The 24,998-nt window shown below is 44.7% G+C and overlaps 1 protein-coding gene across 2 annotated transcripts; it reads right to left on the reverse strand.

Moving 5' to 3' along the window:
- Positions 1-9,496: 9,496 nt before the first annotated feature.
- BMP2 (bone morphogenetic protein 2) lies at positions 9,497-24,565 on the reverse strand. Of its 2 annotated transcripts, XM_084830552.1 has the most exons (3): positions 23,330-24,565; positions 19,926-20,281; positions 9,497-11,206 (listed from the first exon to the last, which is right to left on the reverse strand). In XM_084830552.1, exons 2-3 carry the CDS (start codon positions 20,275-20,277, stop codon positions 10,362-10,364), a joined length of 1,197 nt encoding a protein of 398 aa, XP_084686678.1. In that variant the 5' UTR covers positions 20,278-20,281; positions 23,330-24,565; the 3' UTR covers positions 9,497-10,361. The 2 variants fall into 2 exon arrangements, with proteins under 2 accessions (XP_084686678.1, XP_084686667.1); XM_084830541.1 differs by lacking the exon at positions 23,330-24,565 and having other exon boundaries at positions 19,926-20,289.
- Positions 24,566-24,998: the final 433 nt, after the last annotated feature.

The raw sequence follows: 24,998 nt of genomic DNA on the forward strand, positions 1-24,998 counted from the left end.
GTTTGAGGTCACACATACACATCTGCTTTTCTCTCCTACCCTGCCACCTTCAAAGGAAGAAGCACAGAAGGATGGAAAAATGAACATGGAGTCCATGAGAGCCAGGGTGGTGTAGTGGTTAGAGTGTTGGACTAGGACTGGGAACACCCGGGGTTCTAGTCCCCACTTGGCCTTGAAGCTCACTGGGTGACTTTAGGCCAGTCACCAGCTCTCAGACTAACCTCCTTCACAGGGTTGTTGCGAAGATAAAATGGAGAGGAGGAGCCCACTGCCTTGGGCTTATTGGAGGAAACAAAGGATATAAACGTAACAAATGGGTAAATAATATTTGTACAAATATGTAATGTTACAGTTCCTCACCTTCCTTCCACCAAAGTACAGAGAAACAGGAACTATCTGGGCACTCTGTTTATGAAGATTCTATTGCCCGTGGCAGGTCCAGGTGCCCTGTGCTTTTCAACTGAAGAGAGTTGACTAGCCAGGGAGACCCTCCAACCTGCCTTTTCAAAAACACAACTGCCCTTTTTAATTGTGGTGCTCAATGTTGCTTCTGTTCATTCAACCCAACTTGGTGTCCTCCAGATGTGTTGGATCACAACTCCCATCATCCTGTGTTGGGGTGATGGGAGATGTAGTCCCAACCCACCTGGAGGCCACTGTTTTGGGAAAGTCTGATTTAAACAGCCTCACTTGCTATGCGCCACTCACCCTGGTTTGCACTGCACCTCCCAGGTGTGTGGAGTAAATGAAACTACGCATGCTGAAAGGGCTCTAAGAAGTTGTGGAATACCCCCTACTCCTGAAAAAAAGGTGGGGTGGAAGGAAAGAACACTCATGCAAGTATAGTACTGTCTTTGACTCATGGGAAATAAACTAATCTCAGAATCAAAACCAGAAGTGTTTTGCTCCTGTACACCGTTGGAATGTGAGTGCTAGGTGCCACGGGATGCTTTTGGGCAAGCTTCTTGGGTTATCATCCCAACAGTAACTACCAATAAAGAGTCATTGCCTCTGGCTCCTTAGGGCTTGGGTTTAGCAGAGCAGAGGTTGGGGCCTCAGTTAATGTGGAGGAGGCCAGTTTACACCAGTTAAGGATTAGCTTTATATTTTAAAGCTCTTATCTCCATGTGGTTTTGCAGAATAAAGTGTTCTTTTGTTTTCTTTCATGTGCTGCTACAGCCAAACGCTTTCTGCTTTAGGGGGACACAACTGAATGAATTGCTATCATGCATTGCAAAGACAGACACACATGTCAACCTCCTCTTCTGCCCCCGCATGTACACTTGGAATAGCTACAGTACAGTAATCAAGGTCTTTTGGTGATCTCCCAGAAAGCCCTTTTTAATTTAATCTCTAATGGGATTAACAGCTTCATTAAATTGTAAATCTGCCACATTACAGCTGTTGTGGGAAACTGAACTTTCTGAATTGGAGGAGCACTTTCTGTCAGTTCTGAATATTGCACCTGAAAATAGCTTTCAGCAGGTCTTTCCCTCTCTTTGCTACGACCTTACCAAATATATCCCAGTTTGCCAGGGCCAGCCAATATATTTTGCTGCCTGAGGCAAAAGACAAGATGGTGCCCCTTCCCCAGTCACATACAGAAGCTGACTGAAGTGGCAGGTGAATCTTATTTTAACACGGGCAACAGGATAGTATCCTCCCTTACAGGCTACATTTAGGAGCAGTCCGAGAGCATACACTACAGAAGGGAACAGCCAGAGAGTTCGTGAGAACAGTCGGGAGGCTGCCACAGCTTCCCCTCAGCACCTGCCACCGGAGGCGGTCACCTCACTCTGCTTAATGGTAGGGCTGGCCCTGCAGTTCACAAATATTACCAATGGTGGACTAACTAGATATCTCAAGTGGAGTAATGTTGCTATGTTGACAGCCAACAGGGCCCCACCTTTGCGCTTGAGGTGACTGTCCAGTCCCTTAAAAACACCACCCAAAGTCAAAGTCTAGAGCAGCTTTTCCCAACCTGGTGCCCTCCAGATGTATTGGACTACAACTCCCAGTATTCCCAGCCAGCACGACCATCAACTACGCTGACTGGGGATGATGGGAGTTGTAGTCCAATACATCTGAAGGGTGCCGAGTTGGGAAAGGCAGTGCTAGAGCCATAAATATGGGTGCCGTTTATTTTCCCATCAATGTGAGTATAGCGGCGGCGGTGGCGGCCCTGAAGATCCTAGCAAGTTAACAAAATTAACAGTGATGTTTCCCCATGGGAGGGGAAAGGTTTCCATTTACAGTGGACCCAATTCTGTTGAGTCATGCTTGCCCAAGCAAAGAAACACTACAGAACTAGAATTAATTTCCTAGCTATTATCCCCCCAAACAAAGTGACTGCTAGCCAGATTGCCAGGCCTCAAGGCTTGACCTGACGTCTCAGGGCTTTTGCTGCCTTCTCAGGATTGACAAGGGAAGCATTAAAATATCAGGAACAGAGTTAAGAGGGCAGGCCTACTTGAGAGTTTTGTCTTGAGAGTTTTTCAGAACATAAGAAGATGATTCAGACTACTTGCTCAACTAGCCCAGTATTGTCTATTCTGACTCGCAGCAGTTCTCCAGGTAGGGTGGCCACGTGCCACACTATCCAGAGGACAGTTTCCTAACTGAAGGCATCCTCTCTTTGAAGAGCTTGCAGAGGACCATCCTCTATTTAAAGGTGTCCTCTATTTGAAGGGCTGAGTTGTCCAAGTCCAGTTTAAAGATAAAGAGCCAAGCAGAGGCCTTGAAGTTGTCACCAACAGTGAGCACCTGGCTGGCAGGCTGAACAGGCACCCAAACCACTTGTCCACAGTCTGTGATGCAATGTGTTCTATTTCTAAATTATGATAATTCTTTCTAAATGTACATCTAGGCATATACAACTTTTATACAAACCTCTGTCCTCTTTTGTCCTCTTTTTGGATGATCCATTTCTTCTTGTTTGGCAGTGTGCAAGAGGCAACCCTATCTCCAGCATCTTAAGAACATAAGGAGAGCCCTGCTGGATCAGACCAAGGGTCCATCTAGTCCAGCATTCTGTTCACACCATGGCCAACCAGCTGTCCATGGGAAACCCACAAGCAGGACATGAATGCAACAGCACCCTCCCACCCATATTTCCCAGCAACTTGTGCACTTAGGCATACTGCCTCTGATCTTAGGCACAGGTCTTTCCCCATCACCCGCTATCTGTCCCTTTTAAGTGAAGATGCCAGGGGTTGAACCTAGAGCCTTCTACATACAAAGCAAGTGCTCTCCCACTGAGATATAGCTATTTACCGTTTTTGCTTTTGCTATTCACTCTGCCACCTCTCTTCCCATGTCTGTCAGAATCCATCCCTGAGGCACTAGGCACAGCCAGGCTCGTCCTCAACCCACCTAGCACCATCCTCTACCCCTCTCAAATGCCACTAGGCTCCACCGCATTATCTACTAGGCACCACCCCTTAGCTCCCAGGCCTTCTCAGGGTCTGAGCCTCACGACCTGCCAAGCCTAATTCTTAGGAAAGGCTCTCACAGAGAACACTTCTAAAGCAGCATGTGCCTCGACCAGCTGATGCAGATGAAGACCTTTTTGTTTTCCCAGGCATTTTAGTATTTCAGTTTGCTTTATCTCTGTTATTGTATTTTAAATTTTTCCACTGCTGCTAGCTTCTGTTTGGTTATTATTTTTACATTGCCGTTTTAAACTTTTATATTGTATTTTATCATCTTGTATTTTATGGTTTTAATTGCTGTGAATTGCCCAGAGAACTTTGGCTATTGGGCAGTATAGAAATGTAATAAATAAACAAACAAACACCACAGATGTGGCGACTGCACCCACTCACTGCTGGGCAGTATAAAAATATAATTAATTAATTAATGGAACTGTAGAGGAGAAATTATGTGGGGCAGCTGTAATAACTGCAACTTGTTTAAGCACAAGTGAATGAAACTGGAGGAAAGATAGGAATGGGCTAATAAAGCAAAAAAGAAAAAAGAGAATTAGAACAGATGTACCGCAACCTGTGATCCCTGATCAATCTTGCGGTGCTAAATTTAAAGCTTTGCATGATCCATTCATTTATTTAAAAAAACAAAACAAAAAACCAATAACCTAGTATTGTCATAAAGAAAGGGTGTTCAGGAGAGCAAAGAGACACTCCTAAACAATCTGAGTATGGTCTAGTAAAATTCAAGCACCACCAATTGAATGGGGAGTGGTTTCTCTAGTAGGAATATTTCATTAGAGGTTCTAATCTTACAACAATGATACATGAATGCCCAGCACATGTGGACATCATAGAGCTCCCAGCTAAAATTGACAGATGCCATTGGGTATATCATAGTGCCCTAAGAGGCTGAGCTGTGAACCAGGAAGTCACTGCTAGTTCCATTGTTGCCTCTGCCATGAACGTAGGTGACCTAATAAAGGAAACCACCTTCTCTCAGCCTCAGCCCCACATCTGCAATATGGAGATATGAAACCTGACCTCAGATTACAGAAAGAACCTATACTGGAATATTTTCACACTATGTTTTCTTCACTATTTAAAACAGCAATGGGATCAAAACTGAAGTACTTTCATTACAATAATACTGTAATAAATCGCTTACTGAAACAGAAAAAAGCAGCCTTAGAAAGAAAACAGCATTCTCCATTTGATTAGATAATAGTTCAGATTTGTAGTGGCGTCTTTGAATGTTGGTGTCTCCCACCACCCGCATGCACTTAGTTTCTAGATGCTGACATCAGCAGCCAGGAGACCACTCCAAACACAGGAAAATGATACAAAACAGACTGTGTGTATGACAGAGAAATGAGTAAGTTGAAAAGCAGGTTATCTTGTAAATTGCAGGAGTGTTTGCACGTAGCTGAAGCAAAGGTGCTTCATTGGGCCGGAAAGGAAAAGCAGTGAATGAGTAATGAAAAATGTGTAATGCAGGATGAGAGTAGACTTTCCACATATTGGCTGAAAAAGGTTTACACTCTTAAGCAATAAAAACAAACCATTAAGCCAGACCTGCACTGTCAGAAAGTCTAAAACAGTTCTTGAAACTCCACAGTAACTGCACATGAACTTTTTTTCATAATGGAAATCAGGGCACAAAGTTTGACATCAACATCAGGGAAGCCAACTGAAGGATAAATGACGTCAAATGCTGAAAATAACAATTAGCAATCACTTAACAATTTAGAGTTTTAAAATAATCACCAGATCAGTGACTAAATCTTTTCTGGTACATTTTGAGAGTAGGTAATCCAGATCAGCTTCCTTTTCAATAAAGGTTACAAGCAAGCAGATCTCATTTGCAGGCCCCAGCAATAATGACTTCATAATGCAAAGGCGTGAAGTGAAATTGGGTGGTAGAACTGGATGACAAAATAAATGCCGATTGGTATATACACACCTCACAAGTGCCAGCCAGGAAGACCTTGGCTTATAAATAAGACACGTCAGCTCACTGTTGAAATATCATTGGTGGCAGAGCCAGCCTGAACTGGGTTCATTCCCCTGACCCCTTCAACCAGGGTCAGCTGTATTCTTGATTCTATCCATCTTGACCCAGCTAAAGATGCTATGTGCAATGGTAATTGTGTGAGTTCTGCACATGAAATCCAGTTGCGCACAACTATAGTGCATGTCAGGAAGTCAGAATAGATTGATTTAAAAATCACATCTGTTATGTGTGGAGAGAGGATCATGAGAAGAGATCCTTGATAACGCTTGGCATGGCAATCTTGATGAGATGACAAGTGAAATAGCATCTGGTATCAAGCAGAGATGTATATTGTAGGAATTTATATGTGAGGATATTGTGCACATCAGATGGGAAGTTTCAGTGGGGGAACCTGATACATAAATGTGAAAACGGAATCCTCCTCTGGATTTTCTCTCTTCCCCGTAATCCGAATTATGTATTGTTGTTAAAAAGGAGAGATTAGAAATAGCTTTCAGGCTCCAGCCCTACTTTGAACTGTCATGGGAGTGAGGAATAGGCACGATAATCCACTGAAGCAATTGCTAAGTGGCATTGTTACCAGTTCTATCCACCTGTTTTAATGGGTCCTGATTCTTGTGCACATGCAACATCACAAATGAATAGATTGGTACGGGGAGGGGGTGTTAAAGCTTTTGCTTTGGCACCGTGATATTTGTTGATACTATAATGGGACTAAGATGTTAGGCAAGATAATACTTTTTTTAAAAATGGAAATGTTATCTTATGCCTGCATGCAAGAGTTCATGGAATCAGTACTTCTTTCAGAAGTGTTTCAAGTTGGGTTGACTTCTGGTGGCTAGAGTTAAAAACTGATTTTTTAACATAAGATGCTACATGTTGCATCTTAGCAATGCATTAAACCTTTCATTTTAGTAGTGATACCCATCTGAACCCCCTTGGTATAAAATAAAGGTTCCCATGAATGTTAATAGTATTGATTTGCACAAGTAATAAGTATGTGTCCAATTGCCTTTAATAGCATGCCCAGCAAACCTAAAGTCCCTACTCCTGCAGTTTCATCTTCTTTTTTAAGTTGTGAAATTCCCAGTTTCATTCTCTTCATTGTATGTATTTGCCTGTCCCACCACTATGGTTTTGCTTGCACCAAGATGGACTAGCCACTGTGACCTCATGTTTATCTGAAGCTTCTTCCAAAAAAATGAATGACAAGTCCCATGAAGTAGGCTGGACAATTGTGTGACGGTCCATTTCAAACGCTCACTGAAGCCAACGGGAAATCTCTTAGCCTGTCTTCAGCAGACTTTGTGTCACATTTCCCCCCTCATATTACTAGTCACTCAATCCAGGAGAAGATTGAGCCTGCCTGTGAAGTGTTTTAAATTTTCCATGCAAGGGTTCTGAACTCAATTTTCATTTTTTCCTGAAGTTGGCAGAATTCTGGACAGACTTGTGGACCAATTCAATTAACCACATTGTGGGCTTATTTTCTATTCATTGTGGCATTTTGTGTGTGTCCGTCCATCCAAATTTAATATTGGGGTACTGAAGCAACAAGTGGAACATTCCCACTAGAAGCGAGGCCCAGATGTCAATTTTAACATCTGATCACAAACATTTCTAAAAGACAGTTTGCAGTGGTGTGAATAGTTTGGCATCTGGGATCATAGAGGAGCAATTAGATTGCCCATTCACCACTTCAGTGATCAAGCAACCCAGGCCAACACAAATATCACAACAAATGGAAAATGAGCTCCAAATGTGTGAACATTTATCCGTACTTACTAAAATGAGGACTTTGCTGGGGGTTGGGGATATTTGCCGCCAAGGAACATGGAGTAATGAAAATTTCATCTGTACTTTACCCATGAAAGGGAAAAGATTGCCCAGAGATAAAAGTATAAGTTCTTCCTTGTGCTTAAGTGGAAAACCTAACATCAGATCTCTCAAGGTCACTGCAGATCAATTATTGCAGAGAAAAGTAATCTCTTTACATATTAAGTTAGCAGCACAAACCATGTACATTCCCTTGAGATCCATGAAGGAAAGATGGGATATAAATATAGTAAGGAAATCAGGGGTCTTGAACCTCTTTCAGCTGGAGAGCTGAATTCCATTTTGGAGCAGCTCTCAGGACTGCATTCCAGAGGTGGGTGGGCCCAAAGGCAAAAGGGGCAAGGCCAAAATGCAAACCCCCCTCAAAATGCCAGCATATTGTAGCTTAACACTCTTACTGCCAGTGACCAAGCCTTAGGAGAGGCATTTCAACCTTGTAGAATGGGGGACAACTTCACAAAAGCCAGGAAACCACCAAATGGTTTGGGTGGTGGGGCCATCTGGGGAACTCCAAAGGGCCAGATTTGGTCCCCAGGCCTGAGGTTCTACACCCCTGAATAAAGGGGGAACACAATGCCATTCAGTCACCACTGTTTTTTCACACAAACATTGTGCTATATATATTCTAGTTTATATTAGCAGATACAACTAAGGCTGCTTGGTTTTGGAGAGGGCGAAACTGAAATGCCTCTAGGGATATTTCTTTAATTTAAAATAAACATATGGTTTGGTGGACACCTAATAACCAGTTCTCAAATCACTTAAGTGAAATTATTCCATAGCGCATAATTTCAGGAATGGTTATGACATTATCAAAACAAACTTAACAGCACAATTCTATACACATCTACTCAGAAGTAAGTGAAATTGCATTAAGTGGGCCAACTCCCAGCTACAGTAAGTAGGCATCCTGTGCACGCTTACCTGGAAGTAAGGCCTGTTGAACTCAGCGGGACGTTTTCTGGGTAGATATGCATAGGATTATGGTGTAACTTTATTTATTTTGGTGCTGCTATAAATAGCCCATTTCAGGTTTTTCCCTGTTTTAACATTTGCCAGAACCTTCAAATCTATTAGTAGATGGGCCTGTGTGCTCTTGTCTCATATTCTATACATTACATGCTCCTAGTCCACGTGATACTTTGTACATGTTCATCAGGTAGGGGGATGCATATAGAAAGCACCATGTGAGCTAGTCTACATGTGGAAATATTATGGTAATTTGAGCAAACTCATGCTCAACCTCCCCTGCCCCCTAAACAACTAGCAACTAAGTACCTGTCATACCTATCCTCATAATATAGCAGGAATTAATGCATATCAGCATGTTGGTATGGTAAGATATGAGATGGAATGCAGGCATGTGGAGGAGATCTGAAATCATAAGGTCAGACTTGATCTATTCCAGGGAATGGAGGCTTGTGAGGGTTGTGACCTTGAGCCTGTGTGTGCACAAACTGTTGTTGCTTATGTGAACCATCACTTGCCTTCTGCTGCATCCCACATGTTCTTCGTCTCCCAAGTATGAAGTATACTTTGTATCACATACACATACAGCCAGTGGCCATAACGGCTCGATGGAACCTCCAGCTCCCAAGGTAGTGTACCTCTATCAGTTGTTGGGGGCAAGGGCAATTGCCGTCATACTCTGCTTGTGGACTTCCTGGAAGCTCTCATATGGAAGCAAGAAGCCCTGCTCCACTGTAGCTGGCACAAGTCTTTATGCTTGCATATCTGAGATGAGTATTGCTCTATATTAACTTTTACCTTCCTAGAAGCTTTACATATGTGGGGAAGGGAGTTATTTAGCTATGGTGCTCCAGTAATTCCTCCCATCTCCTTTGCATGCATTTTATATTCTAATTAAAGGATCAATTCCCCCCACCCCCACCCACCCACCAGTTCCCCCTCTAAATGCTGCTAACACATAGACCAGAGCCGGGCAACATGTGACTCTCCAGATACTGTTGGAGTGCAATTCTCATCAATCCTGCCCACCATAGCCAATGGCGAGGGATGTTAGGAATTGCAGTCCAGCAACTTCTGGAGGACTGCACATTCCCATCCCTGGTATAGAGCATAAGGGGCTTGAGAAGGGCTGTGTCATTGATGTGTCTTCCATATAGTACAGTTCTGTCATTAAACAAGCGTTACTTAGTAGCAGAGAAAATCCATCTCCCCAGCTGTTAGGAAAGGTGAATAGAAATAAGCCTTTAAAAACTGAAGAAATCTGGTCTTTTATTTAATATTTGGCCAGGACAATGGATTCCAATGGATGAACTACTTAAAAGGGGAGGAACAGCATAAACATTTTGCTTTTCTGTAGGTGTGAAGGGGGGGGGGAGGACAGAAAGAGAAGTTTTCTATCAGCCCAGTTGGTGGTCACATCGCACCTCCATGAGGAACAGCAGTTCTATTTCTACTTGCTCGGCAATATCTGGTTCTTATCCAAATGCTCTACAGCGAGAGGATGCCAGTTTCTCATGGACTGGGCAGCCCACCCTGCAGCATTCCTGAGAATTGTACAATATAATCTTGAGTCAGCAGGGTGGATTAGCCACTTTTCATTGGACTTGCACTTGTGACCTTAACAGTAGAACTGCAGAAAGCAAAATGCGTTATGCACCTTTGCCATAGTAACCCTTCCATGTACACATTTCAACTCATTTAAATACACACAACTGAAAACAGCTACCATTTGTTTTAAATTATGTACAAACCCTATATTTTTTTCTTCTGCTTTTTTGATTATACATATAAATACAAATTAGCTATTCTTCTAAAAAGTGGTTATAATAGTAAATAAATACAAAATAAGAATCTGACCTTTATACTTCATGTGCTGAGGGGAAGGGGGGGTTAAACCCATATAAAATGTACAACTAAAATATGTTTAAAAATCTTTAAAAGGAATAATTCTCTGATTAAAATATCTTTCCTCGCTTTTTTCTGTAGTCATAAATAGATTTTCAAAATAGATGTGTTTCATAACATAAATAAGGTCTTCATTGGAAATATTAAAGTGTCAAGTTGTTTTTTTCATTTTAAAAAATTTTTGTATTTGTCCATTTTATTTCACTGCTGCATCAACGGCAACCGCAGCCCTCCACAACCATATCTTGATAGTTCTTGAGTACAACCTTTTCATTTTCATCAAGGTAGAGCATGGAGATAGCACTCAGTTCTGTCGGCACACAGCAAGCTTTGGGGATTTTTGAATTCACGGAATTGACAAGCGTCTGAACAATGGCATGGTTTGTGGAGTTCAGATGATCTGCCAATGGAAATGGACAGTCTCCATGGCAGTAGAAGGCACCATAACCTGGTGGGGCCACTATCCAGTCATTCCACCCTACATCATTGAAGTCCACATATAAAGGGTGTCTTTTACAATTGAATTTATGGCGCTTGCGTGGTTTCTGCTTTGTCTGACGTTTCTCTCTCTTATGGAGAGGGTGTCCCTTTCCATCATGCCCAAAGGTTACTAGTAATGGCCTGATCCGAGACCAGCTAGCATCATCTTGATGCAACGACCTGCTGATTCTGACGTGTCTCTTGGAGACACTGCTCGCATTGTCCAAGTGTACCACCTCTACAACAAAACCATGATTGGGTTGTCCATGTGCAATCCACCTCATTATAGCTGGCGTAACATCAAACGTTTCCCATTTGCTAGCATTATGATGCACCAAGCGGGTGTCCAAGAGTCTTGTAACAGGGTCTTTGGAGGCCTCTCTCTCTGGCTTTATAATTTCATAAATATTAATACGGTGGTAATAGCTGCCATTGCTTTCAAAGGCATCTTGGATGTGATCCCGAAAAACCTGAAGCTCAGCTGAAGTGATAAACTCCCCATCAGGGATTGACGTTAAGTTAAAGAAGAAACGCCGCGATGTTTTCCCACTTCTTTGTGGAAGCTCTTCCAGCGCTTCTGATTGAAAGGAGGAAAGCAAAAAGCACATTCAGTAATTTAGATACTACAGGAAACTTTGAAACAACATGAGCATAAGCCAACACATGTTTGCATTCAGGATTTGAAGATTAAAAAAATGTTGTTCTTGTCTTTATTTAAGCAAGCACATGAAACATGATGTTATAATGCTTCATTTCTTATCCTGCACATAGCCCTAATAGGAGTACTTGGTGAATTCCAGGAGGCCATAATAACGGGGAAGAAATGTGAGGCATTGCTTTGGAATTCAAGGGCATTAAAGAAATTTTTAACACTGGTTAGCGGGGGCCTGTGAGAGTAATTAAAAAGTGACTAAGGATCAAAAAAAGGGATTGCATTTCTTAGATTTCTTTAAAAAAAAAAAAGCACGCCACCCTATTATAGCTTTCAAGTCAGTCTCCCACAATCTATTCCAAAAGCATTGTGCCACAAACCTTACTATCCAAAAACTTGTATCTTATTTACAAACCACTTTGCAAAGCACACCCAGTCATTTCAAGTCAAGAGGTCCCTAAATAAAAAGCACTTGGATGGGTCTAGTTGTTCACTTGAAACAAACCCATGGGTGGCACTGCAATGGCTTACACCACAGTCTTACAGGCACATTGAACTGCAACGGTCCATGCTGTGTTCTGGATATCCTTTGCTACAGCTGCATCCCAGTTTGGAAAGCAAGGCAAGCCCATCACCAACATTGCACAGCATTCCTGCATTGAGCAGGGGGTTGGAGTCGATGATCTTATAGGCCCCTTCCAACCTACTATTCTATGATTTTATTATGAACAGTTAAATGCAAAATATAGGGCATGTAGGGGTACAGACTCCAGCGGCCTAAGAGCCTTTAGGATGCTTTGATAGTAGAGCCTTCTTGCTCTACTCTAGAAACTTTTCTACTACTACTTTATAGAGCACATTTGAATATTCAAAGCACATCGCCTCCATCATCTCAATTGTCCTTTTTCAACCCTGTATTGCAGGTGGGCACAGATAAACCAGGGTGTGCCTAAGGTTACCCACTAAATTCATGGCTGTGCTGAGATTTGAGCTGGGGCCCTCTGCTTATGGATCTTCAAGCGGTGGGCTGGCACCCAAAATTGGTTTGCAGGCGAAGTTAAGGCGGCCTGGAGCACAAACCCAATTTCTTTGGGTTCTATAAGCATAATTTTCTTTTGGTTCTTTTTAAGGGCCTGGGGGGGGGGGGATAAAAAGAGCAAAGCAAGTAACACAGAAATGTGGGGGGGGGGTAAAAAGAGCAAAGCAAGTAACACAGAAATGTGGGGGGGGGGAGGGGAGAGTGTTACAAAAGAGAGAAGCAGAGAGACAGACATATATAGTAAAAAAAAAAAAAAAGTGGGCCCCAGATAGAATATTGGGATCAAAGGGTAGGTCCTGGTTCTGAAAAACATTCCCAGGTATTTTGAAGGTGTAGGTTTTACTTTTATGAAAAATGAACTGCTATGATTCAACATATGATTTAACCAACCATGCTATGTAATATTGATGGCATGTACAATTGCTGCCAAACATGGTTATATCCTTTAGGCTCGGAAATAATATGCAAGTACATGAGATCTAGCAAAAGGCAGAGGGAAGATTGGTGCTTCCCCCACCAATGCTCCCATCTTATTCCAGGGGTTCAGTATGGGATATCCTTATCCTCACAAAACCTCTAAATTAGGCTGAGAACAAGTAATGTGCCCAGGCCACTCAATGAACTACACCAGGGGTAGGCAACCTGATGCCTTCCAGATGTTTTGTCTGCACTTCCCATCAGCCCCAGTCAGTGTGTCAACTGGTCAGGGATTATGGGAGCTGTGGTCCAATACATCTGGAGGTCACCGGGCTGCTTACCACTACACTATAACAATATCACCACACCACTAGGTAAGATCCAGACTTAGGCATCTGTAAGGGTAGATCCACCAAAATCAATAGAACTTGAGTTAGTCATACCTAACTTAGGTCTCATTGATTTCAACGGGTCTACTCTAAGCATGACTAAATCTGGATCCAACGCATTTTTTTTTAATAGCAGAGGCATAAGTGTAACTACTGTGGCTAAGTCCAGGCATACTGTGAATTATTTTTAACTACTACACTGCCTTATTAACATATTTGATTGGAAGTCTCACTGATTTTAATGGACGTTTAAGTGTCCCTACTGCAGCTTTGGAAAGACCGCAGTAATTCAGAAACTCCTTATTCTTTAATGCCTGAAAAATCCACAACTTCAGAGTCTTCTCACTACGCTCACCAAAGGTCAATTTAAATACTTACATTTACAGTACCTCAGCTTTCCCGTGCCTGGTGCAGTCCAGTGTTGGACTGCAACTCCCATCACCAGCGTGGCCAATGGAATGATGCAAGTCGCAGTCCAGCACTTCTTCCCCACTTCAGGTTGGGGAAGGCAGAGGTACATAGTAGTTAAGTAACATTGCAAAGGACAAGTGGCAGCTCACAAACATTTGCAAACTTGCTGTAATTGATTTGTTCTAAATTGGATTTACCTCATGTCTCTACACCCCTTTGCACCATCGCCACATGTGTGCCTGTGCACGTTGAGATACTCTCCTGTAGGGCAGGCCCTGCCACACAGCCGGGTGAAGCAACCTGCTTCAGGCAACACCCTGGGGTAGAAGTGTGGCTGTTACATAAAGGCGGAAATATCTGTGTGGTGTCTAAATAGTACGGCAAGATTTTTCAATGGCTGGCTCTAGGGTGGGGTATCTGGGCTCTCCAGTAAGCAACTTCGTAAGCAGCTCTAAAGATGCCAGCCAGCCAGTGGAAACACTTCTTAAGGAGGAAGCAGAAGATATTCCAAAGTTTCCCCCACCTTTTCAAGCCCTATTCAGGTGTTCTATATCTGTAGTCGGGAAATGCATGAGGAGAGGGAATTCCCTAGCCCTGCCTTCTCCTCGCACGTGTCTTTCTGAAGAGGAGAGCCTCCTGTATCCGTGGAAGCCCTCCACGCTATTGAGATCCTTGATTTTCCAGCATTCTCAATCACGTGGACAGCTTTCACGGATGCAGGAGGCTCTCCTCCTCAAAATGTCACCCTCCACGAGTACAGGGTGACAGAAACACACAAGGAGGGGGTGGGGCTACTGCGCTCCCTCTCCATACACTTTTACTTTCTATAGATATAGAACACCTGAACAAGGCTTCGGTCTACACTCTTCCCTGTAACTTCCATCCACCTCTAACCCTTGCATCTTTCCTCTAAACTCCACTTGCTCCTGCAACCCATTTCCTCACCCTGACTTTATGGAAGTCTCTGACTTCCTCTTTCTTAGGGGAGGAATATGGCTTCCGTTTTTTATCCTGCACTCCCTGTCAGGCCCTCCTCTTTCCTCGTCTCCATGATATTCAAACCCGTTTGAATATCATGCTCTATTTGGGCCTATTGCTCTCCTCAGACCCATCCCGGGCCTTCTTTTTAGTCCATTTCCTTTCAATCCTCCCTTCCCCAGCTGCATTCTGCTTTCCCATTCCTCCCCTGCCCCACCAGGTCTCACAACACCAAAGCAGCAGCTCACCCAATGGCTAGGGAGGGTTCACCAGAACAACAAGGCATGGCCAGGCAGTGTTTACCTCACATTCCATTTCTTTTTAATTCCTGGCCTAACTACATAGCCTGCACTAATTCAACACTTCTCTTAATGCCCTTAAACCGAGCAAAACAAAACACTCCACAAAAACCCCAAACCTGAGTTTGGTATTGTGATCCAGATGGAAAAGCAGCAGTAGTCATGTACATTTGAATCTATATAATTTATGGTATTTTAAATTGTTAGAAAAAGTCATTATTTTTGTCAGGTTCTTAGAAGTATTTAACATTAATCAAGTTTTCCTTATCACACTGTGATGAAACGGGGGGGGGTCATTGTCCCCACCTCCACCCCCTGTGGACACCTCATAGCACATCAATATTCAACCCAGACTTATACTGCAATCCTATCCATGTCTACTGAGTTCAATATGATTTACTCCCAAGTGTGTATAGGATTGCACTGTAAGGCTACAATTCTATACATATATCCCTAGGAGTGCGTCCCATTTAAAACAATGGGACATACTTCCGAGTAGAATTGGATAGGACTGCACTGTTAGGTACAATAAATTCCACTAAAACAAGTGGAAGAAGTTAGTCATGACTAAGGCTGCCATCCTATACCCAGTTTCCTGGAGTAAACTCCCCTGAATTCAGTGGGACTTACTTTTGAATAGACATGTATAGAATTGTGTTGCAACTTACGCTCCATAGATTTCAAGGGGACTAAAGCAAGACTTAGTCTGGATCCAACCCATTAGGTTTCATCCCACCTCACACTCCCTCTGTCCAAGCTGATGCAACACAATGAACCTGCAAAATGCTACCACTATTCCATTTAATGAGGGTGGCTTCTGCTAAGAGTTCACACAGCTGTGAGATCTACAGTGGTGGCTTTGGCACAGCAGTTAGGCCTCATCCCACATATGTGTGTTAAGCTTATGCGTTGGTTCAGAATTAGGGGGGGCGGAATGACAATAGCCGATAGTGCTAGCGAGACCTAGGTTCTAGTCCCCACTCAGGTGCGAACCTCACTGGGTGACTTTCAGCCAGTCACCAACTCTTAGCTTAACCCACCTCACAGGGTTGTTGTGAGAATAAGATGGAAAGGAGGAGAACCATGTCTGCTGCCTTGGGTTCCTCGGAGGAAAGGTGGTATATAAATGTAAGAAATAAAATATTTCATGAGCTACATGACTGCGGGGGGGAGAGGTTACCTTATGCAGTATGAAATGTCAAAACACATAATTAAGTACAGAGTTAAGGCATAGGGCGCAGATAATTTCAAGTGTCAACAACCGATGACACACAAAGGTTTTGCAATTCCTGCCCCCAACAGCCACCCAATTAGCATTAACTCAATTTCTCCCACACATTACAGATTCATTAAGTGGTCACCCACATTTAAAGCTCATAGCCAACATGGAGTAGTGGACACAGGACCGCCTATCTTCACAACAGCCTTCTGTACTCCCAAGATCTTCTCCTGAGACTCTTTTCTGGATACCGATACCGCCATCTTCCAAAGTGCGACGTGGGGTAACAAACCAGGAGAGAGCCTCTCAGTAGTGGCACTAAAGCTTTGGAAGGCTCTCCCCAGGAGAGCTCACCTACAGTTCATATCATTTCATGACATCCTTTTAATTTTGCCAGGTCTTTAAGCTGCTGTTTTGAGGCTGCCCTCTGTAGATTTGCTGCTTTTTGTATATTGCTTTTCATTGTTTTTATTGAAATGTTCTGATTATTATTTTTCTTGTAGGCTACCCTAGGAATTTGTTTGAAGGGCATGGTAGAACTTTCCATAATAAATAATGCCATGCTAGACTTAGATCAAGGAGACCTAGGTTCAAATCCTACCCTGAGTGATAAAGATCACTGGATGAGCTAGAGCAAATCACTATTTTTCCTTGGAGGAAGGTTGGGTTACAAATATAATGAGATAAATATTACAGGTGATAAGTTATCAAAAGCCAGCCCAGGACTTCTGCAACATGAATGCTCATGACTGGCTCAGTTTATGACAGTGTAACTAGACGTCTATATAGGTGGAAAGGGGGAAAGAAAAAAAGAAAAGGGGGAATCATAGCCCCCACCCATGTGAACTGCAGAACTTCAACTCTGCATTGGCAAAATGAGAGGCAAAATTCACACAAGGCTTTAATTCTAATAATTATTTGGAGTTTATATGAGTAATGAAGTGCACTAAAATAGTGTACTAAGGGGTTGTTTTGTTGGAATAAGGATTGCTTGAGTTGCAATAACTAGACTGACAGCACAGTCCTATACCTATCTGCTCAGAATAAGCCCCATTGAGTTCAGAGGGACTTACTCCCAGGTAAGTGCATACAGGATTGCAGTCTGAAGTATCTGTCAGCCCTGCCCCTCCTCCCAATCATGTATGTGTGAATTAAGATGTATTTTGGCCCAAGTTAACTATGCACTGTATGTTCTCCCATTCATTCATTTTATACTTATACACAAAGCAGCATAAACCACAATACAAGGTTAAATTACATCATTAATCTCTTGCCTCATGAAAAGTTCTTATTAGTTAGCATAATCACTACTTAGGCCACTCCCCTTGTACTCAAACTTAATTAAACCTAAAATACATATTTATGTCTTTTCCTTTGCCATGCTAACTTTATGCTGCGTAATGAGTTCCAAAGTGCTTTCCCCTCCACTTTTACAATAAATCCATGGCACTAATGAAAAATGAGCAGTTGTGAGTTTATAGTCTTGCTGCAGAAAACAATACATATGTGTCCTCTGCATGCTTATCTGTACTGCATTAAAGTAAGTGAGGATGGGATGTAAACCGAACAAGGAACCTATAGGTCACAAGTAGCTAATCTTTTGTGGGACACTGTTATTCTACACTTATTAGCCCAAAAGCCTAGCTCTTTCAAAGCAACTCTGCTAATCACAAAAATTGTGCTTAGGATGACAAATGAAACAGAGAGGAATCCTGGAGAAACGTTTCAATGTATGTTTAACAGAGATTGCAAACAGCAAAAAGAAACAATTGTTTGAAAATGCAACATAAAAGATCAAGCGCTTTGCACAGTAGTGCTCTGGACAAGTTTGTTCAAGTTTAAGGAGCTTTCATATGAGCACTTTGCATAAAATTTCAGGAAAGATGCCTTTAATTTAGTAAAATAGCCTAGTTCTAAAATACAAGGATAAGTGGTAACAGAGTATCTGAACAGTGTATTGCATTAACCCACAATCGTTCTGTCTCTGTTAAGTACATATTTGTCTGTGGCTTTTAATCTGAGTGACCTAAAGCCCCAGGTGCCCATGAAATCCAGTGGACAGCTGCTCTAAAAACTTATCAGCCTTGCTTTCTGAAGGGCTTACCATAGGTATACACTAAATCTAGATTTAAACAGAAGACAAAGTCATGGTGGAGACAACACAATTGATGGTTAAATTGATCTCTCACGGGGATTAGATAGGGATTAGACAACCTTCCAAGTGACCCTATAGCCAACTGTAAATTAGACAGGCTTTTCCTGTTATTTAGCCTCCAAAAGTTAAAGTTATTGGTGGGAATTCATAATTTGGACAGAATGTGAGTAGTTCCCCCTCCCCCCAATAAACTCACTTTCTCTTACTCTAGAGCAACCAAAGTCATTAAAAGGAAGGAAGGAAGGAAGGAAGTGAGACTGAGAGAGAGAGAGAGAAGACACACAAGGTTCAGGTGAATACTTAGTTGAATTAGAAATATACTCTGTCACTCTCTAAATGTTTAATGAAACATAACCTTAGCAGCAACTAAGATTACTAGCTATTTAGAGAAAAATGTGACATTCCTTGTACTCCTCCCCATTTTTGCTCCAGGTTGTTTCATTCAATCTGCACATGATTCACCTTAAGCAAAAACTGAGCTCATAGAATCCTCTAGGCAAATGGACCACCCACAATCCCATGCAAGCATATGCACAATAAAGCAAAGTCCTGACTCTTCAGAAGGGACAGAAAGAAGATCTTATCGCCACTGCAATGGCGGTGCCAGACTCAAATTTCAGAAATCCATCAATTTTTTAAAAGCTTTTTAAAACTATATTTTAAAATAATTGATGGTGCTTTTTAAATTTCTCAACATTCAAGGCCATGTTCTACAATGATGCTTATTATCATGAAGGTTAGGGTAGCAGGGGCGCATAGTGTGTCACTGTTTAAATATTATGTTTTACAAAATGTCCAGTTGGGAGATTTGAAATGTGATCAGGAGGTTTTGCAGCCCTTCAGCAACAAGATTTTTGTTTCATTTTAGGATTCAAGGGCCAGCTTACATGCACTGAAATGGGCATGATACAATCCCTTTCACACATGCCTACTTCAGAAATCATCTTGAGGGACTGCATGTTTGAAAGCTTCCTCCACCCAGTCAATAAAAGCAGTATTTCACATTAAAAGCTCACATACTGGAAAGAAGGCTAGGCTAGTTACTTCTAAGTAAATGTGGGTAAGATTGTAGGATTATGCTTTAGAACCTTGGTTCATGTTTAAAATGTTGAGACAGGCCTATACTGATCTATGAGAAGTCGAGAGGAGTTTCGGTAGAAACAACATGAAGTGGGACAATTTTACTTCATCTATCTTCATCTTCAAGAAATCTCTTATTCCTTAGCATGGATGGTAGAAGGAGAAGGGCTGACTTTTAAATGACACCTTTTCAAACCGGCTAATGAAATTTAATGAACTTGAGCACACTCCGAGAGAGAGCAGAGGACAGGAAGGCCTGGCTTGCTATGGTCCAATGGGGTCACGAAGAGTCGGACCCGACTTAACGACTGAACAAGGAAATTTAAATGAGGTGTTTGTATTTGAAGCGTTGGAGTTTTGATTTTGTCAGCCAAAACAGACACGGCCACCACTGCAGTGGTACATCTGGATCAGTCAACGAATTGATTTTGGGGGGAGGGGGGGAACACCTATAAATTACATAACATGGAATTCAGAACTATTTAACAGCAAGTGCATATCAAAATGTGTGAATTACAAGTTCGCAAATATCCAGCAGCGAAACATCTTGGCAAACCTTGAACTAAAATGTACAGGTTGCAAATTTCAGTTCAACTGTATTTATTTTTTGGCTGGGTTGGGCAGTGAAAGCTGGTGCTGAACCGTCCCCTCCCTTACCTTCATGGTGAAAGCTCCTGACGGTATTGGCCCTGCTGGTCGCCCTCTCCAATTTATAGTCCATGGTAATTGGCTTCTGACTCGTGTGCAGATGGTAGAGCTCCAACATATAGGGGGGGATAATGGCGTTCTTGCTTGGAGTGGGCCGCCGCTGAAGCCCAAACATATTGAGCAGGCGGAGCTCAAATTCGTTCAGGATCCCTTCCGAGAGCTGCAGTGGAGCCACCTGGCCCAAATCGCCACTGAATCTTCGCCGGTCACCCACCTCTGGGATGAGACTGGCCGAACCACCCAGCAATATGTGATAAAGCAGCAGTGCTAGTAGAGAGCAGGTCCTGGCAACCATGGTCATCAACCTGTACATACAAGGGCAACGTCAGAAGGGCAAGTCAGCATAAAATGGTCAGGGAAAGAAATGTTATAGAGAATAAAACTCCTATGAACGAGACTCAGTAATGTCAAGGTTCCTTAGCTGCTTCTTTTCCAGTCCCAGCACTTGGAGTGTGGAGCCTTCCCCCATCTCCCTAGAAGTCAAACTTATGAAAGAGAATCCTGATCTCAATGTGAACATTGATACTGTGACATGAACTGTGGCAGGATATTGTTTATCTCATATTAATTTGCAATTCCTGGGGCAAGAAGCAATTCACCAGCTCAAATGGAAGTTGCCCAGGTAGATTAAGCTTGGTAGGAATTGGTATTTTGGTCAATGGGAAGAAAGTTGCTAAGCAGTTGAAAGCATAGATAAGGCCCAAGCAAAGACAAAATTCCACTGACAGATCCTTTTAGTAATATGGTGTGCATGCGACACAGAAACTATTATTCCTCTTGAAATGGAAAGTCACAGAAGATTGTATCAGTAACACACAGCCTGTTCTTTCCCCCATTGTCAGCATCACATGCTAAATTGTGTGATCACTGGCACAGCAAATTTCGGAAATTTCACAGGGGGCAAATGCATGGAAGATTCTGTGGCCACTGTGCTGCCACCAGCTTGGATTTCGGTGGCTCACCTAGAACGCCGCTCTGAATCCCTTGACTCTTTGCTGTTTTGGCATCCCTTGAGCGCGATACTGCCATGATAGACTGTGATAGGGGTAAGTGTTGAATGAATCTACAATCATAGGTATTGTCAGAATTATATTCATGCCCACCTTGTGAGTTCTGGGCCATTCAAGTGCAGCTATTAACTCCACAGAGTATATGGAAATAGAATTAGTATTGCATGGAGAATCCACAAGAAGGGAAGGCTCCATTGTTTTGGTAGAACAAGAGAAGAAACACGATTTACATGTGGCAAAGGGGGTGGAGGGTGATAAAGAGGAAAGAAAGTTAGCAACAGTTCCTCTTGAGGAAAGCATCTCTGGGGGAGCATGCGTCTTTTTGACTAGAGTGAACATTTAGCATGAGGAACTTCTGGCCCCGCTAATCAGCAAAGCAATGGGTTTAGTTCTATCGGCTGCTGACTCCTCAAAGGCTCAAAGCAGGCAATACCAGTGAAGACAATGATAGAGTCTACCAAGTGATTGGCGATTAGAATGTAGACATTCTAGACTGAAATGACAAAGCGAGCACAGAGCTAGGTGTGTATGAGCCCATTAAAATCAAGTGCTGCTAACTGTGTGCTGGACTGTGACCTGGCACTGCTTCTGTTCTTCAGGTAATGAAGGAGGAATAATCCTTATCCTTACTCTCAAACTTCTGTTCTTTACAAACATATAGGTAACAAACTCTGTATAAATGGAAACGTCATTTCATCTTTTCCTTGTCTCTCTGCCCCTTCTCTCCTCTCCACCTCCTCCACATTTCAGTAGTTTTTGGATCCAGTGTAAGCAGGGCATCAAAGTACAAGATCGCTACCACTGCTAGATGGATCTTCATTCACATGAGCTGTGTTGTACTCAAGTATCTTGTGGACACATGAGTGGAAGGAGAAACCTGCTGTTGATTCAGTTAACCAGGGCCACAGGCATGTATGTGACCCCAGCATTTTGTGAATCAGTTGTTTCATTCACACATAGATAACTTCAGAATACTTTCTCTGAAGGTGTAACCCACACAGCTCAGTGGTAGAGCACCTGCTGGGCATGCAGAAGGTCCCAGGTTCGATCCCCGGCATCTCCAGATAGGACTGGGAAAACTTCTGCCTGAAACCCTGGAGAGCCACTGTCAGCCAGTGTTGACAATACTGGGCTAGATGGACCAAGGGTATGACTCAGTATATATAAGGCAGCTTCCTATATTCCTATGTTTAAAGAGCTGTTCATGATTTCCCTAGTTCAGTTTGAGCTAAAGCTCCCAACTTCCCTTTTAGGCAATTCATAGTTATTCAGCCAAGTTAACAGATCCTGTGTGACTGTTTGCATCCTATTCAGTGATATGGAGGAGGGGTTATACAAAAGCTATGGGATTGGTGGGGTGGGGGAGAATGTATGCTACATACTGCAATGTGCTGAAAGGGCCTCAGATTTCAAGAGCATGAGACTAAACACAGAGAGAACACACACAATGAACAAGAAGATCTATAGGGGGAAAACAGGTCCTCAAACTTGGGATAGTAGTATTCTATCATCATGGTTATAGTCAAAGGGAAAGTGGCAGGGCGAGGGGGGTGGATCCTACAGCTCACAGAGTGAAGTGGCAAGCCTGAATAAAGCAACTTCTGCCAGTGGCTGGGCCAGCCTCACTGCACATCCAACCCAGATGTGTGCTGGAAGCGTGACCCAGCCAGGACCCAACGCAATATCATAGAAGCAGGAATAGGCAAGCTGATGTCCTCCAGATGTTTTAGACTACAACCCCCAGGATCCCTGACCATTGGCCATGCTGGCTGGGGATGGTGGGAGCTGTAATCTAAAACATCTGAGGGGGCACCAGGTTGCATCCTCCATCGTAGAGGATGCTCAGAGGTTACATCCCCCAGCATTGCTCGGGATACTGCAAGTTGACTCCTGGGCACTGGATCTATGAAGTGCCCAGTTACTTGCAGCACCACATTGCCTTGGGGGACTGCCCAGGATGTTGTCACGAGGCAGAAGGGGGAAAGCAAAAAAGCTAGGATCCATGTAGCATACCAGCTATGGGAAATCGTGAGGTACAGTTGTGTGTGTGTGCACACGTGCATGTGGGGGGGTGGATCTGTGCCCACAGGAGGATCTGTGACCACCTGAAATAAAAAGATTGGTCTTTGAGACTATGAATGCAGGCTCTTTGGAAGACAGGCCACTGATATTATGGGAGGGAGAGGTTATGGATGGTCAACAGTGGGCGGGGTGGGGGTGCATTTGTGGGGAGCGCCCACAGGAGGCTTCCTGGCAGGTGCTGCTATCTGTCGAGTTCTGCATAACACAGCCCCTCTGTCCCACCCTCTCGCTCTCCTCCGCAGCCCCGCCATCTCCCGCTACCTTTTAGGATCCCGCCGTTCGCCTAAGAAGCAGCAGCAGCAGCACACTCGGCCACGTCCATTGAGCCAAGCTCCACATGGAATTACTAGGCTGGCCGATCCAGCAGGGTTGTGCGATCCGTTTCTATTTTGGTAGCGGCGGCGGTTGTCGCCCCTTCCCTGGCTCCGGCCGCGGGATGGGATGGGGCGTCCAGTCCGCAGCAGAAAGAGACGGGCAGGAACTGGGCGGAGGTGGAGAAGAAGAGATGTCAACGAGGAGCTGCGCTCAATTCCTCCCTCTCGGGGAAGCTTCAAGCAGCCGAGAACGAGCCCTGTTCAGCCGCGGGACGCTCTAGCGCCTGCGCCTCGGCAGCCCACGATCGCTTCTCGGCGAAGACGACGAAAACATCCCGGCGGGTCTCCCTCGGAAGGCTGAACCTGGGCGCGACAAGGAGGACGGGACGACGCGGGTGCGCTGCTCTCGCCCGCTGGCCCGTGCCGGCTCCCGCATCACTCCGGACTCCCAGGGCGCTGCCCTGATGCCGAGTTCGGGGGGAGCGAGCGCGCCGCCGGCGCCCTTCTCCGGGGCCCGGTCCGCCTCGGAAACATGCTCAGGGGTCAAGGGGTGGCGCAGAAAAAGGGGGGAGCCCGAGCAAAAAAGGGGGGTCCCGTGCCCACCGGGGCGCAGGCCTGGAGGCCGGCGAACCCGGCGATGCCCCCTGCGCACCGGGACACGCGGCCGGTAGAAAGGCAGCCCCTTTCGCTCCTCGCTTTAAAGCAGCGTCCTGGGCATCCGCGGCGGCAGCCGGATTCCGGGCTCGATCCCACCCAGCAGCTTCTCCGGCTCACGCACTTGCGTTTCTGGTTGCGAAAAGAAGCCGCCGCGAGCGAGCGAGCGAGCGCCCGGCTCTGCGCGGGGACAGCCCGGCCGGCTGCCTCCTCCTCCTCCTCCGGGCAGCGGCTGCTCCGGGTGCCGCGACGGCGGCAAGCGCACAGCCCCGACGCCCCAGCCCCGCGCGCGCCGCTCGTGCGCTCCCTGCGGCTCCCCTCGGGCTCGGCGTCTGCCTGCGCGGCGCGCGGCGCTCGGGGCCGCCTGGCTGCGTCGCCTCCCCCTTCGCTTCGGGTTGCTCCGCGGCTGCTGTGATGTCACGGCCGCGGGGGGCTCGAGGCTGGCTCGCCAATCGCAGGGCGGCCTGTGTGGGAACCGGGAGCCAGCGAGCCGGGCGGGCGAGGAGTGCTGCTGCTGCCGCCGCTGCGAGGAGGCACTGCCGAGCGGGCGGCTTTTAAAGGGAACGCCGCCCCCTTTCCACCTCCCCCCCCCCGCGCGCGCTGCTTGGAGCATTTAACGCGGTCCCCCCCCCCCAACTTTCCGGATTAGGATCAGTAACGCCCGCAGAAAGAGAGAGAGAAGGAGGAGCCGCCGCCGCCGCCAAACTTCCTGCGCTGCCAAACTCCAAGCCGCGATACTTTTATTTTAACATCCAGCCCCGCTCTTGGGAGAAATGCGGCGATTGCTATTTCTTTGCAGTGATCACTCACAGCAGCAGCCCGGCCCCCGGCGGATATTTCAAGGGGGGGGGATTCCCCCCCCCGCAAAAGGGCGCTCATTCTAAGCAAGGTCTCGGTGAGAAAACAACCCCCTCCTCTAAATTATTATACTTTCCGCCACCTTCCTCTTCCCACTCACCAGA

This window comes from Heloderma suspectum, chromosome 1, assembly GCF_057233095.1.
Source record: "Heloderma suspectum isolate Gila_16-S chromosome 1, 16-S_ref, whole genome shotgun sequence".
NCBI lineage: Eukaryota > Metazoa > Chordata > Lepidosauria > Squamata > Helodermatidae > Heloderma > Heloderma suspectum.

What these genes read in the sequence shown, in the direction of transcription:
- BMP2 (XM_084830541.1), bottom strand. Translation starts at nt 20,289, where the DNA reads ATGTACAGGTTGATGACCATGGTTGCCAGGACCTGCTCTCTACTAGCA. An exon ending in CAGGAGCTTTCACCATGAAG is followed by an intron (nt 11,207 to 19,925) that starts GTAAGGGAGGGG and finishes CCTTTCAATCAG; the next exon opens with AAGCGCTGGAAGAGCTTCCA.